The 12,757-nt window shown below is 37.8% G+C and overlaps 1 protein-coding gene across 1 annotated transcript; it reads right to left on the bottom strand.

The window, feature by feature from the left end:
* Window positions 1–683: 683 nt before the first annotated feature.
* Window positions 684–10,080, bottom strand: mrpl38 (mitochondrial ribosomal protein L38). Its single transcript, XM_038299290.1, has 9 exons — window positions 9,958–10,080; window positions 8,759–8,947; window positions 8,551–8,682; window positions 8,270–8,472; window positions 8,122–8,194; window positions 7,979–8,024; window positions 7,727–7,885; window positions 1,012–1,148; window positions 684–888 (listed from the first exon to the last, which is right to left on the bottom strand). The coding sequence occupies exons 1-9, from the start codon at window positions 10,040–10,042 to the stop codon at window positions 752–754; spliced, it is 1,161 nt and encodes a 386-aa protein (XP_038155218.1). The 5' UTR covers window positions 10,043–10,080; the 3' UTR covers window positions 684–751.
* Window positions 10,081–12,757: the final 2,677 nt, after the last annotated feature.

Genomic DNA, 12,757 nt, shown 5'->3' with positions numbered 1-12,757 from the left:
CAAACAATTAACTAGTTTGTTCAGACTGATTTCCATTGGTCTGTTTTCTTTAATAGTTTAGATTTCCTTGAATCCACTGTGTCCATTAAGACTTTTTCTGGTTTATAACTGCCTCAGTGGGTAAAAATAAAAGATTTGCAGAGAAAACATGACAATTACACTTTACACAAAATTAAACCATAGATAAGCTGACAGTAATGCTATAGGAAATAAGTGGATGAAGTTTATGCAGCAACGTAAGCATCTGGATCATATTCTGTCTCAGACTAATTCTGGTCTTAAATGTGTTTAATCTGTGTTTTAATTCTCCAGCTGTCCTTTGAGAATATAAGGTTCTCTGTAAAGTTGAGCTAACCGGTTCCCCATAGACCCACAGTTAAAGCATTCGATGCATATTATATTTACCTTGGAGCAGAATTCTACCAATTTGACTACATTTTGGGGGAAGCTGGACTTTAATGGAATAACACTGTTCCAGTCTCCTCCTGTTAATGACTTGTAACAAAACTATTGTCTAAAAGTTTTTACACTACATCCAGATGAAGTAAGCTCTGCACCGGTGGCAACACTTTTGGTGCCATTCCTCACTAACAAATTAAAAGAAATACTGATAATGAATCCTTATACTTGAATAATCACAGGACAAGTTAAAAACAATGAGCCTCATAAAACCAAAGAACAGACCGGGAAGCAGAGAAACGTTTTATTTGGATGATAAGAACATAAAGACTCCACGTTGGCATGGTAATAATCAGTATATGCCATAGGTGTGCTGTTTCCCGTCTCTGTATCGATCCAGATAGCGTAGCGGCTGTCCGTGTGGAAACTTGACTTGTGGAGGATGGTATACCGGAGGTCGGATGAACTCAAACACTGGCTCCTTCATGTCTGAAGCAAAAACATGCAACATAAAGGTAGTCTTTATGTCATTAGGAAAATCATATCCGTCATTTCATCTGTATAACTAAACTGCAGATTTGGTTGTTTTTTTTCAAATAAAAGTGGACTCACTGAGTGTGCTGTGAAAGGTGTTGGTAACCGATTCATCCCACTGGCTCTGGAAGAAGGCCAGGCCTGCAGGCGTCATGTCATCCTGATGCTTTCTGTAGAAATCGATGGTCTTAAAGGTGCGATCAACCAGGGAGTGGCTGAGGGAAGGAAACAAACATCACCTTTAGCTGCAACAATAGAATATAGGCACAGATGCCATCAGAGGATACAGCTCTCATTCATAAGGCTTTTAGTTTTTCTACTACATTAACAACCACAGCAGAGGCTCTATTTGGATAGAACCTCTACTTCCTTAGACAACTTTGTTAAAAAAAACAAAAAACATCTGAGCTAAAAAACATTTTGTATTTGGTGACTGAAGCATCTTTGTTTTACAGTTTCTTATGTTACACCCAAATGTGTAGCTTCAGAATATTGGCATAAGTAATAGACCAAGAAATGGTGCAACGTTTTATTTAAATTTGTTGCAAACAAAAATCTGCGTATTTGTAGAACCCTCAGAAGTCTCTGAATGTGTAATTGTTACCATTAATGCAGCCGATCTGTAAGAACATCAGTGCAGAAACAGCATCATGTCCGGAGGTCAACTTTAGGGGAGGTTTAAAGTAGAGTTGGATTATAGAAAAAAAAAAACTTCCAAAGCTTTAAAAGATCTTAATTCAGCTCAGCAACAGTTTGGCACAAGTGCACACCAACCGAGACATGGCTGCCCCCCCCTTACAGTATGTCACAGGCTAGGCAGTGAGGAAATGAATCAGATTAGCAGCCAAGAGGTTCATGCTAACAATGATGAGCTGCAGAGCAGTAAAACTGTTAGTGTTGCCATGCACAGATCTGATGGGGCTAAAATCTGACAGCAAAATGCTGTAAAAAAAAGTATTTGAATATTCTTGGACATTTATCAATCGAGTTTATGACAGATTAACAGAATCTAAATTCCTTACGTTTTTTTCATTAAATAATATGTTTTAAGCTAGTTGTGCTGGATGGGTCAGATGCTTCCGGTGGCCAGAGGCAGGTTTCACACTAACACCTTTAATAACATTTAGCCTAGAAAGTATGTGGTAAGAATGAAATCATACATGTAGATGGTCTGAACTTGTAAACGAAAGTCAATAATGAAGATAAATGTAGAATTTGTGTTTTGCTCATTGTTTTCATAAATGAATGAGAATAGTACAACAGCAGAAATACAATTCACAAATTCACAAATAAAAAATGACATTGAAAAGTTCCATATGACTTTTTTGATATTTACTCGTAAATTGGTAATTTGTTCTTACAAATTTGGGATTTATTCTCATACATTTTTTATTCTAACTTGTCAATTTTTTCTACTATTATTTATTATTATTTTTACTTCTAAATTTGTGATTCTTACTCAGAAATGTGTGATTTGTTCTAGTAAAGTTTTATTCCCATCCCTAAATTCACCATTTTGTGATTTATACTTGTACTTTAGAAAAGAGGCAACTTTCTAATTTGTATTCATAACTTCTAAACTTGTAATCCCACAGATCTAATTCCACATGCGTCTATGATTTGACAACAAAGAACAACCACAAATCCCACATTTATTTACAATTTTGACTTTCATTTAAAATTCAAAGCTCTACGCAAACGATATTATTGACCGTTATCTTACCCCATACAGAAACCAACAATCTAACAATCACATCTCGGCAACTTGAGCTGTTAAAAACAATCAGCAGTGTGATGGCCAAACCCATGGCCACACCTTAAGTCTGGACTTTACATGAACCTTTATTTATTTAATCCATACACATACTTTAGTTTGCAATAAAACTTTATTCTTAGTTCAAATGCATGTGTTCTATTTGTAAGCGCGCACATTTAGTTCACTGTATCTGTTTGCACTCATTCATATTTCTTTCTGTTTTTGTCACTAATCTGTATCTTACCTATAGTCCCTAGGAGTTTGGCCAGACAGAAGATGGCAGCCAGGGTTCAGATCTGCTAAATGCAGGAGGGGGAAATTGGACTGTTCCATCAGCTGCAGCTTAAAGGGGGATATGAAATTTCCTTTTCTAATTTTTTGCATTTTTCACTTAGGATTTGTTTGCAGTTGGTGTGTTTTCATTTTTCTAAGATAAAGATTAGTTGTTTTTTTTGCCAAACCCAACTGTACTGCCAATGTTTGTAATTTGTGGGTCTATATATATATATATATATATATATATATATATATATATATATATATATATATATATATATATATATATATATATATATATATATATATCCACCCTTGTGTGTCATTTCTTGGGAGGTCAGTTACATTTGTTTATGCAGCCAGTTAGTTTGGGCACAGTTTGCGTGAGTTAAATTTTCTCTTTTTTGTTGGCCTCTTTTATAACTTGAACCCATGTACTTTTTGTAAGTTTGTTTTTTGGGTTAAAAATAAAAAACCCTATTTTTGTGTTAATTTTCTGTGACTCCTCATGCTTTTCATCTCGGTCCCTCACATGCAGCATCTTTATAGCACAACATGTTAAACCTGTCAATACAATAATGCAAAGCTCCCCTACATAAATTGATTTTTTTAGGGAGAGTTCACACTTTATCCATCATAGTATCTGCAATTTGAGATGACATGTTGTGAATTGGCGCTATAGAAATAAACTGAATTGAATTAATAATTGTATTGCAAAAAGTAGCCTTAAAAAAGGTTTTATACAAAGTGAATCTAAAGTTTTCCCACTTAAAAGGTTCTGGACAGAATTTATTCAGAGATTATTTTGTTTTTCCCAACCTTGCTTGTTATTAATAATCATCATTATTATACATCAGACATGTTCACAAGTCATTTTTTGCAAGTCCAAGTCAAGTCTCAAGTCTTGAGAAGGCCTGTCGCAATAATCAATTAATCGCACAAAAAATTCTAATCACTTGATTCATTTAACACTAGAAATACCAGGATTTTTCCGCCTACCTAGAACTTCCAGGGAGGGGTCAATTGTCCCGGCGGCTTTTCCCGAATACACTAATCACTCATTTTGTCATGGTAATGAGGCTGTTATGGGCCGTGTGTGGGGTGAGGGGGTCACACCTCACAGTGGTAACAGCCAAGACAAACAGGGACAGACAGCTTCTCCCCAGTGTGTTACAATACAGTTTTTCTCCCTTGGTTTGGCTCATTTTTTGAAATTGAGATGTCATTCTCAAAACATGGACAAATCCCAAAACTAATTTGCAGTTCCTCACAACAGAATGGCATTTATCATAACTTTCATCAAATTTCAAATGCTTTTGTATATGTCTCAATCATTTAGTACATCCTTGCAAATGGTTATGTACAAGTAAGAGTAATAAAGATAATTGTGCAAAGAACATTCTATGAGTTGCAAAAAAATGTGCAAAAAAAACATACTAGGTCAGTTGAGGCAGACAAGATTAACATGACCAGGAAAGAGTGTTGACAGATACATTTATGATATAATATAGAGATATAGAAGTAAAAGAAATGAGACATAATTCAAGTCAGTATTTCCATAGTGTAATCAATAGTTCCATAGTGCAGTGATTGAAAGCTCAAGCCATTGTCTGAATTTTTCCAGAGTCCCTCTTGTCCCTCTTTTCACATCCTACATTCCTGGTCAAGACATCACTATTGACGAACAACTTTTCCCGTGCAAGACTCGCTGCTGTTTCCTACAGTACATTGCAACTAAACCAGACAAGTTTGGTATCAAGTTTTGGGTGGCGTGTGACTTGAAAACCAAATACGTCTGCAACATCCTCCCATATCTTGGCAAGGACCCCACTCGGCCTCGTGGGGAGAGAGTGTCTGAGAGTGTAGTTATGAGGTTGATGGAACCATTCTTGGACAAGGGCAGAAATGTTACCACAGACAATTTCTTTACATCACTGTCACTTGCAAAACGCCTATTCAGCCGGAACACAACCACCCTCGGCACAGTCAACAGGATTCGCCAAGAAATCCCACCGTCAACTCGACAGATGCACCGCAATGAATTTACCACCCAGGTATTTTCATCCACTGGTGCCACACTGACTGTGTATGCACCCAAGCGGAAGAAGACTGTGTATGTTCTCAGCAGCATGCACAGCACGATTGAGACACAGAAAACCACCAAAAAGAAGCCAAACACCATCACACTCTACAACACAACAAAGTGCGGCGTCGATGTCACGGACCAGAGGGTGCGGGAATACACTGTCCGTGCAGCAACAAGGCGCTGGCCAGTAGCAGTGTTCTACAACATGATAGACATTGCAGCACTGAATGCCCACGTGCTCTATCAATTATGCACCGGGAGAAAGGAAAGACGGGTGGATTTCCTGTTTGAACTGGCAAGAGAGTTGGCTCACTCCCACATGGGTATGAAAAAGGCCCAAAAGGAGCAATTGCTTCGGCAACAACCCTCCACACCACAACTAGGACAAAGAGCCAAATGTCAGGCTAAAATCAAATGCAAGGACAATCGTGCAAAAGTGCGCTGTGAAAAGTGTTACAAATACACGTGGGAAATGCCGAAAGGAGCAATGGCAGTGCCAGAATTGTTAGTGACTGCTCAAATGTATTTCACTCATTTGCATTCTTTGTAAATATGCTTTTTTTCTTTGTAATTCCTTTTTCTTCTATTTTTGGCACACAAAAATAAGTTACTTATGCCACAACCTTCCACACGAAAACTGGGAAAACAGTTGCTTTTGCATTCATTGTAAATATGTTTTGTTTTGTATTTTTTTAACAATAAATGTTTAGAGTTTTGATCCCAAATTCTCGTTGATCCTGATGATTCACTGCGTAAAAATCCACTAAATCTATACTAAAAGCTTGCCTTGGCCAAGTTGAGCCTGTGTAGCCTCCCCACACAGGCTCAAGCGACTCTGTGACTCAAGTGACAGCTATGAGCTGCTAACAGCCACATTTCCACAACAAAAGGAGTGTCCGCAGGAGGTCCAAAGGGACAAATGACCCTCTTGTAGGACTTTTAGGTAAAAAGGAAAATTGACCCCTCCGTAGGAGTTCTAGTGTTAAAAAAGTGCAATAATTTTCGTGCTTGCTTGTTTCTCCTTGTGTTTTCATCTCCGTCACTGAGACGGTATAGCTTAAAGGTCGCTATTATATCTATGGAATTATCATTATCTTGAACTGCTAAATGAAAAATACAATTAAAAAAAGCACACGCAAAAATTTTTTCCAGATACATTTTGCATTTTCTTACAGTATTTACCTGACATTTGTGGTTACAACTTTTTCTAGTTTTAGCAGTAAATGTCTGCTCTTTTATTGAAAATGAGGACTGTGGGAAAAAAAAAAAATCACAATCCTGCCGTCCACGTACTGTTGCGTCAGTGACGTCAGTGTGTTGCACAGGGAAAAATATGATTTATGGTTTTCTTTCATTTTAATGTTAGTTTAATGCTTTGCATGTTTGGAGAGGAAGATATGATTTGTTTTTCTTTGTATTTTCTTCTTGAGCTTTGCATGTTTTGATGTTTCTTTCTTATATGATTGTTTTCCTTTATTTTAGACTTGAATTTTTCCTGCATGTTGGGTTGTTTTGGTTTGTTTTTCCCTTGTGACAATCCATGCGCACTGGACTGAAGTAGTTGTCTGAGGAGGCGGAGTGCATTAATTGCGCTGCGTAATTGCTTTGCTCAGGTGTGAGCAAGGGCTGATTAAAGCCGACATAAAAGGAGTCTGAAGGAAAGGAGAAAGAGAACGGAATCTGCAGATGACAGAGACGGACGCGCTGCTGGGGGAGATGCAGGCGGGATCCGTGCGCACAGATGGCCCAGTAAGGAATATTAGGGCAGAGGAGGAACCTTGCCTGTAAGTAGCGCTCCCCCTCGCTTAAAGCATTAACAGGAATATATCTTCCGACGGGGTTTTGACGCGTGGATGCTGGCGTTCTCCTTGCTTCTCTTTGTAGCTGGATCGGCCTGGAAAGGGGCGTGGCACGCCAGGGAGTGGAACAGTGCTGGAGCGCCGCAGAGTCTGTGGATCAGCCAGTGGGTGCTCCACGCCGATCACTCGCACCAGAAGCAGCATAACAAGCGGAGCCCAACTTCCAGCCTCTGATTTTTAAGGAAAACTCTTGAATTTTAGGTTTTATCAGGAGAAGAAAAGGACTGTTTTATTATGCCACTTTTGCTGTGGCTTTTTGTATAAATAAAACACTTGAACTTGAGTGCTTCACGGTTTGGGTCTTTGAGTTTTCTCCTGTGTGCGGGTAAGGCGAGCGGCGATCAATCAAGTTAGTAAAACAAAAAACACTTGAATAAGTGTTTTTACACTGGAATAAAATATTGTTCACAAGTCGGAAATCACGAGTCTCAGTCGAGTCTGAAGTCCTTTAAATGCAAGTCTAAGTCGAGTCTGAAGTCATTTAATATGCGACTTAAGTGCGACTCGAGTACGAGTCACAAACTCGAGTCCCCATCTCTGTTATACATTTACAATTTTGGCATACTTGTTTGCTTTTTCAACTAATAAAATGCAGTACAATCTATGTACACCACTGAACTGTTGATTGCTTACTAAATGATTATTTCAATAATCCATTAATCTGATTAGCCGTTTCAGCCCAGGTGTGAATATTGCTGCACTGGTGATCAGCAGAAACTCTGACCTCACATGCTGCTTTAAAAGACTGGTGCTGGGAATCGAAAAGGAAGTGTTACAACGAGGAGTTTCATCAGTGAGTATCTCAACATCTGTTACCATGGCGATGGGCGGGCATCCTCCTGGAAGCTGATTGCTTTCTCCTGCTTGAAGAGGACGTAAACATAGCGGTGGAAGCCTGTCCCTCTGGCTGGGAACGGCGGCAGGTAGTGACACAGCTCCTCTCCGAGCTGCACTTCTCCGCCTGGAATGTTCCCCCTGCAGGACCACAAACCATTCGCTCCAACATCAGTACTGAACTGAATAAATAAATACATCTATTTAGAAATAAAGCAATCTAAAAGCTCTTACACAAGCCAGTGAAGATACTCTGCTTCGTTATCCAGAAGATGCTCGTCTGAAAAAAAAAAAAAACATTTCATTGCTAACGGATGTTAAAAACAAGTTGGTCGGGCCAATAGTTTGGAGGGTCTCATGTAAAAGTTAATGCTGACCGGGAGATGTGAGCAGGAGCGTCCAGAGTGAGCCCTCCTCTGCATCGAAGCTGATTTTTGGGGTGGACGCCGCCTAAAGGCAAAACAGAGCAGATAAAGTCAGAGGACAAATCCAATGCAGACAAATCCATCCACTGCTTGAACATACCTCAGTAGGTGTCAGCTGATTCCCATAATGAACTTGACCATCAGCTCCCTGGCTGTAACTGATGCGGAGGGGGATCTGAGGTAGAAAATACGCCATTGGGAAAAGATCCCTGAAGACGCCATAGTGGTCGGCCAACTTTTTCACATCGAACGGTTTGCTGGTCTTCTCCCAGGTCTGCTGCACTCGATCCAAGGGGATCTTGACTAGTGGGCCGCATGCAGGCGTGTTAACCTCAGACCATATTCAAAGCAATATGCAATGAACATCAAACCAAAACTCACAAGTACGAAGACGGGAGGCCCTCTCCAGCTCAACGTTCCTCTTGTTTTCTCTCATCACGTTCCTCCTCTCCCTCACCTCTTTGGTCCGGCTGGGTCGATAGTAAGGCAGCCCGATGTCCACTCGCTCAGCACCTTAAAACACAACAACACTCACGTGATGCATTCAAATCTCATCTGGGCCCTGGGAGATTCCGGTTTCATCCCTCACCATGTTCAGGATCGGCTTCCTCCATGTAACCCCTGTAGGTCCTCCACCAGACTCGCTTCCTCTTCGCCTCCTCAGCTTGTCTGAAGTAGCGGGTGTAGCTGCGGTATTTCTCCAAAGAATCAAGGTTTGATGCGTCGATCTCCTCATTGGGCATAGGACCCAGCGGAGGGACCCGTCTGCTGAGGGCCGCTGTGAGCAAAGAAACATCCAGAACCTATACTATGGCTTTCACATTATCAGCTTACAGAGCTGCAGTTTTAGAAGATGAGAACAATTGAACCAATAATATAAATTTTTAATAATAAGTCAGGCATGTTCAGGCATGTTCACAGACACCTCTTTTCGTGACTAGTTATGCTTGTCATGAGATTCCAACCTTTTTCCTTTCAGCTGCTGTTTGTCTCACAAACTTCCCATTTTGAAGCCTATATTTGTCTACTGCCCTCTGCTGGATGATCAGGGTACTACAGATATTAAAGATAGCCATATGTGGATAAAATGATGAAAGAGCCAATTAAATCGATACTAAATGAAAACATCGATTCACATCGTTAGCTAAATATGACTTAATTGACTTTATTTAACCAGTGTTACAAAGATAACTTAACTATTACAGAAAAAAATGGGATGATGTGATTTTATTGGGAAAACAAAGTCTCATCCAAGAAAATGTTTGTGTCTGAACTTGAAAGGATTTAGTTTCTCTCTTTATTCATCAATTTGTTTTTTCTTTTTTTAATTTGATCACAATTTTAAATGAACTTTTCTATGTTCTAAACATATTGAGATTTACCATTATGGTTGCGAGTGGTAAAAATGGAATAATTACAATCACAAAAATAGTCTAACCTCTCGGTTATGTTAGAAAACAACCAGGCCCTTTTTAATCTTTATGTTAAATGGATCCGTTTCCATTTATAAATTATCAAATTATTAACACTTATTAGTCGGATGAGCCAGTTAAGGATTAATTTCCCTTTATATGTTAATTAAATTGGGAGCTTATATTTGCGTGTCTTCCTTTGCTTAATAATAGATCATTAACATAATTAATATTGGAAAAAAGAAGATTTTGTATCGAGGCCATGATGATGTTTGGGGATTTTATGATTTTTTTCAAAAACGGTTTCACACGGCGATAAGCGAGCATTAAGATTCTGATCCTAACTTCTAAATTATGATGCAAATCAGCAAAATACCTGTTGTAACAATTGTCCTCGCGTTATTGACCCCTATTTCTGTCCCAGTCCGCAGGGCAGCAGCACAGACACAGCGGAGCGCCATCTTGGATTGCCTCCTCTATAACTACGGTGGCCGGGAGGTTACCTAATTAAATGAGCAAGATGCGTTCAATGCACGACAGAAATCCGAACGAGAAACACGTCAAGACCAAGGTACTATTTAAGCAGTCCGTTTCCCGGATAAAGTACCGTTTCCCGTCACTGTTACTTTTTTTATTGGTAGAGAAATGTTAGTTAACATTTCTGAAATCTCTCTAATGTAATTTAGAACACATAATACAACAAAAGAACATAGCAATAGAAAAAAATAGAGAAATAGAAGGAAAGTTAAACCATCATCAAATTAGAAAACTCCTGAAGTTTATTCTCTTTTCTGATTTAGCTTAGTGTATTAGTTTATCATAATCACAACTTGGCACTCAACACACTTCTCTCCTGAATATTTAAAGATAAAAAAAACTACAAGACCTCATATATTATTCTAAAGTATATTTCAAAAAGGGCCTTTTATTGTCTTCTGAATGAATTATTTGTTATTTACATCTAGATAGATGTAATTCTTTTGAGTCTTTTGAACATTTTACCAATTTAATATCTATTGAAAGAGGCTGACCTGGTTAATAAAAAGCAATATGATGAGGATTTATTTTTCTACACACTAGTATTCTTGCGCCAATGTCATTTTTTGGCCCCGATCCCTGATTTATGTGTGTTTGTTTATATATGAAGAACTACATACTACTTCAATGTAAAATAATTGCCATCATGGCTTTGTTGAGCTGCTGCCTACCTTTGTGAAGCAGGAAAAAAAGACTAATGCAAAGTGAATCCAGTAGACCTTTTTATTGCCTACCTAGAATGGGTGACAATAGTTGAATAAACTTTTGGCTCTCAAAATGGTATCGGTGCCCTATTTGTTAGTACTCGCCGATAGCAATATCATCACTTTAGTAATGGATCAGGGCCCCGCATTCATATTTTATCCTTTATTCTGTAAAAACCCATCCTTTTTCAAATAAATATAATTTTCTGAATAATTTAAACTAAATGAGTTTTGTCCTAGGTGAAAGTCAGGAGTCAGTTAGATACAACCCACTAAAGGATGGCTAATAATTACCAATGTTAGTGTTCTTTGTTGTGTATTCAAATATAGTTTATGTCTCTCTGGATTTTCACTAGAATAAAGGTAAAATATGTCGCACTTTCCAAGATGGATATGGAATGCAAATTTCCCCTTGAGGAGGACCAAATAATTTTACAATTTAACAATGCCCAAACTAGATTGATTAATTATTTTAAAATTAAAGAATCTTTCAGTCTAATTTCCCTCCAGAATTGTCACTGTTTACGAGCTACAGTACATTATTATTTCTGTTAACTGTTGCTTGTTACTCCGCCATATAAACTGATTGTTAGAAAGTCTTTGCAATTCGATTTTAAATTAATTTTACTAAACTGTATTAATATACATAGTAATGTATAAATTACTATGTCTATCACTAGGTATTAACAGTTACAGGGTGGTGGTCTGTACAGATTCCAAGGCAGTTTTAGAATATATTCAGGGAGAAGGAAATGATAGAAATGATTTAGTATTTTATTTTATTTATTTATAAAAAAAAAATTAGTACTGTAAATATACAGTCATTTGTTTATATTACTATTTATTTTAATTTTTTAAATGTTTTTATAAGTATTAGAAATCCAGCACAGTCTGTTTAGATTATATAGGGGTGGCATTGATATTTGGTTAAGTTGGCTTCCAGCACATGAAGATGTAAAAGGCAATGAAAAAGCAGATATATTAGTAAAAATTGCTTTAGAGGGAACGTTAACAATTACAATTCATTTTGGAAAAGGGGGAGGAAAATAACTTATTAAGAGTAAAGAAATCGCAAAAGAGGTGGAACGAAGATAAGAGAAGAAGATGATTGTATAAGGTACAAAAATCAGTATTAAATAGAATCATTAATGAGAGAAGCAGAAGGGAAGAAGTAATAATGATTAGATTAAGAGTGGGTGATACCTATTTAAATGACAATTCATATTTAATATGGAGGAAAAATAATGATAAAAGCTAAGGATGTGGAGAAAAAGAAAATGTAGAACACGTACTGATGAACTGTAAAACTTATGAACAAGAAAGGGAGAATTTGAGAAGAATTGTTGGAAGGACAGGCCAAGAATGGAGTCTTAAAGGAATATTGGGAAATTAAGGATATATAAAGGATATTCACAGATTAAGGAAAGCATTATTTATTTATCTACAGAATACAAAATTAGAAAATTGAATTTGATGTAAAGTAATGTTGCTACACACTCATGTACAGTAGGTGGCGGTATGCACCTTAAAGTTGCTTGTGTTCCGCCATAATTGAAAAGAAGAAGAAGAAGAACCTGTTCCAATGATGCCGCTCCATTCGCTGTGTTTCTTTTTCTCCGCAGGCCTTAAAGGCATCATATTATGCGTCTTAACGTCACCAGAGAAGCTTCTACATTCAGATATTAGTGAGCAAGAATAAGTCGTGGTAAGATTTGTTTTGCTATTTTTTTATACTTCAGTGGTCAGAAAACAAAAGCTTAATAAGTTGGAGTTTAATAGTTTGGCTCTTTCAACAATGTTATTGAATATTTGTGTCAGACTCCTAGCTAAATGTAATGCTAACGGTAGAGCTAGCTCTGCCCTCCTAGGTTAGCCTGTTAGCTCTACATACATTATTATCACTAGGATTTTATTACTTTGCTGTGTTTTAATCTC

The sequence above is a fragment of the Cyprinodon tularosa genome, unplaced genomic scaffold (genome assembly GCF_016077235.1).
Source record: "Cyprinodon tularosa strain WSP-4 unplaced genomic scaffold, ASM1607723v1 ctg424, whole genome shotgun sequence".
Lineage (NCBI taxonomy): Eukaryota > Metazoa > Chordata > Actinopteri > Cyprinodontiformes > Cyprinodontidae > Cyprinodon > Cyprinodon tularosa.
Note: the sequence above shows the minus strand (reverse complement) of the source record. Positions and strands in the feature narration are given on the sequence as shown.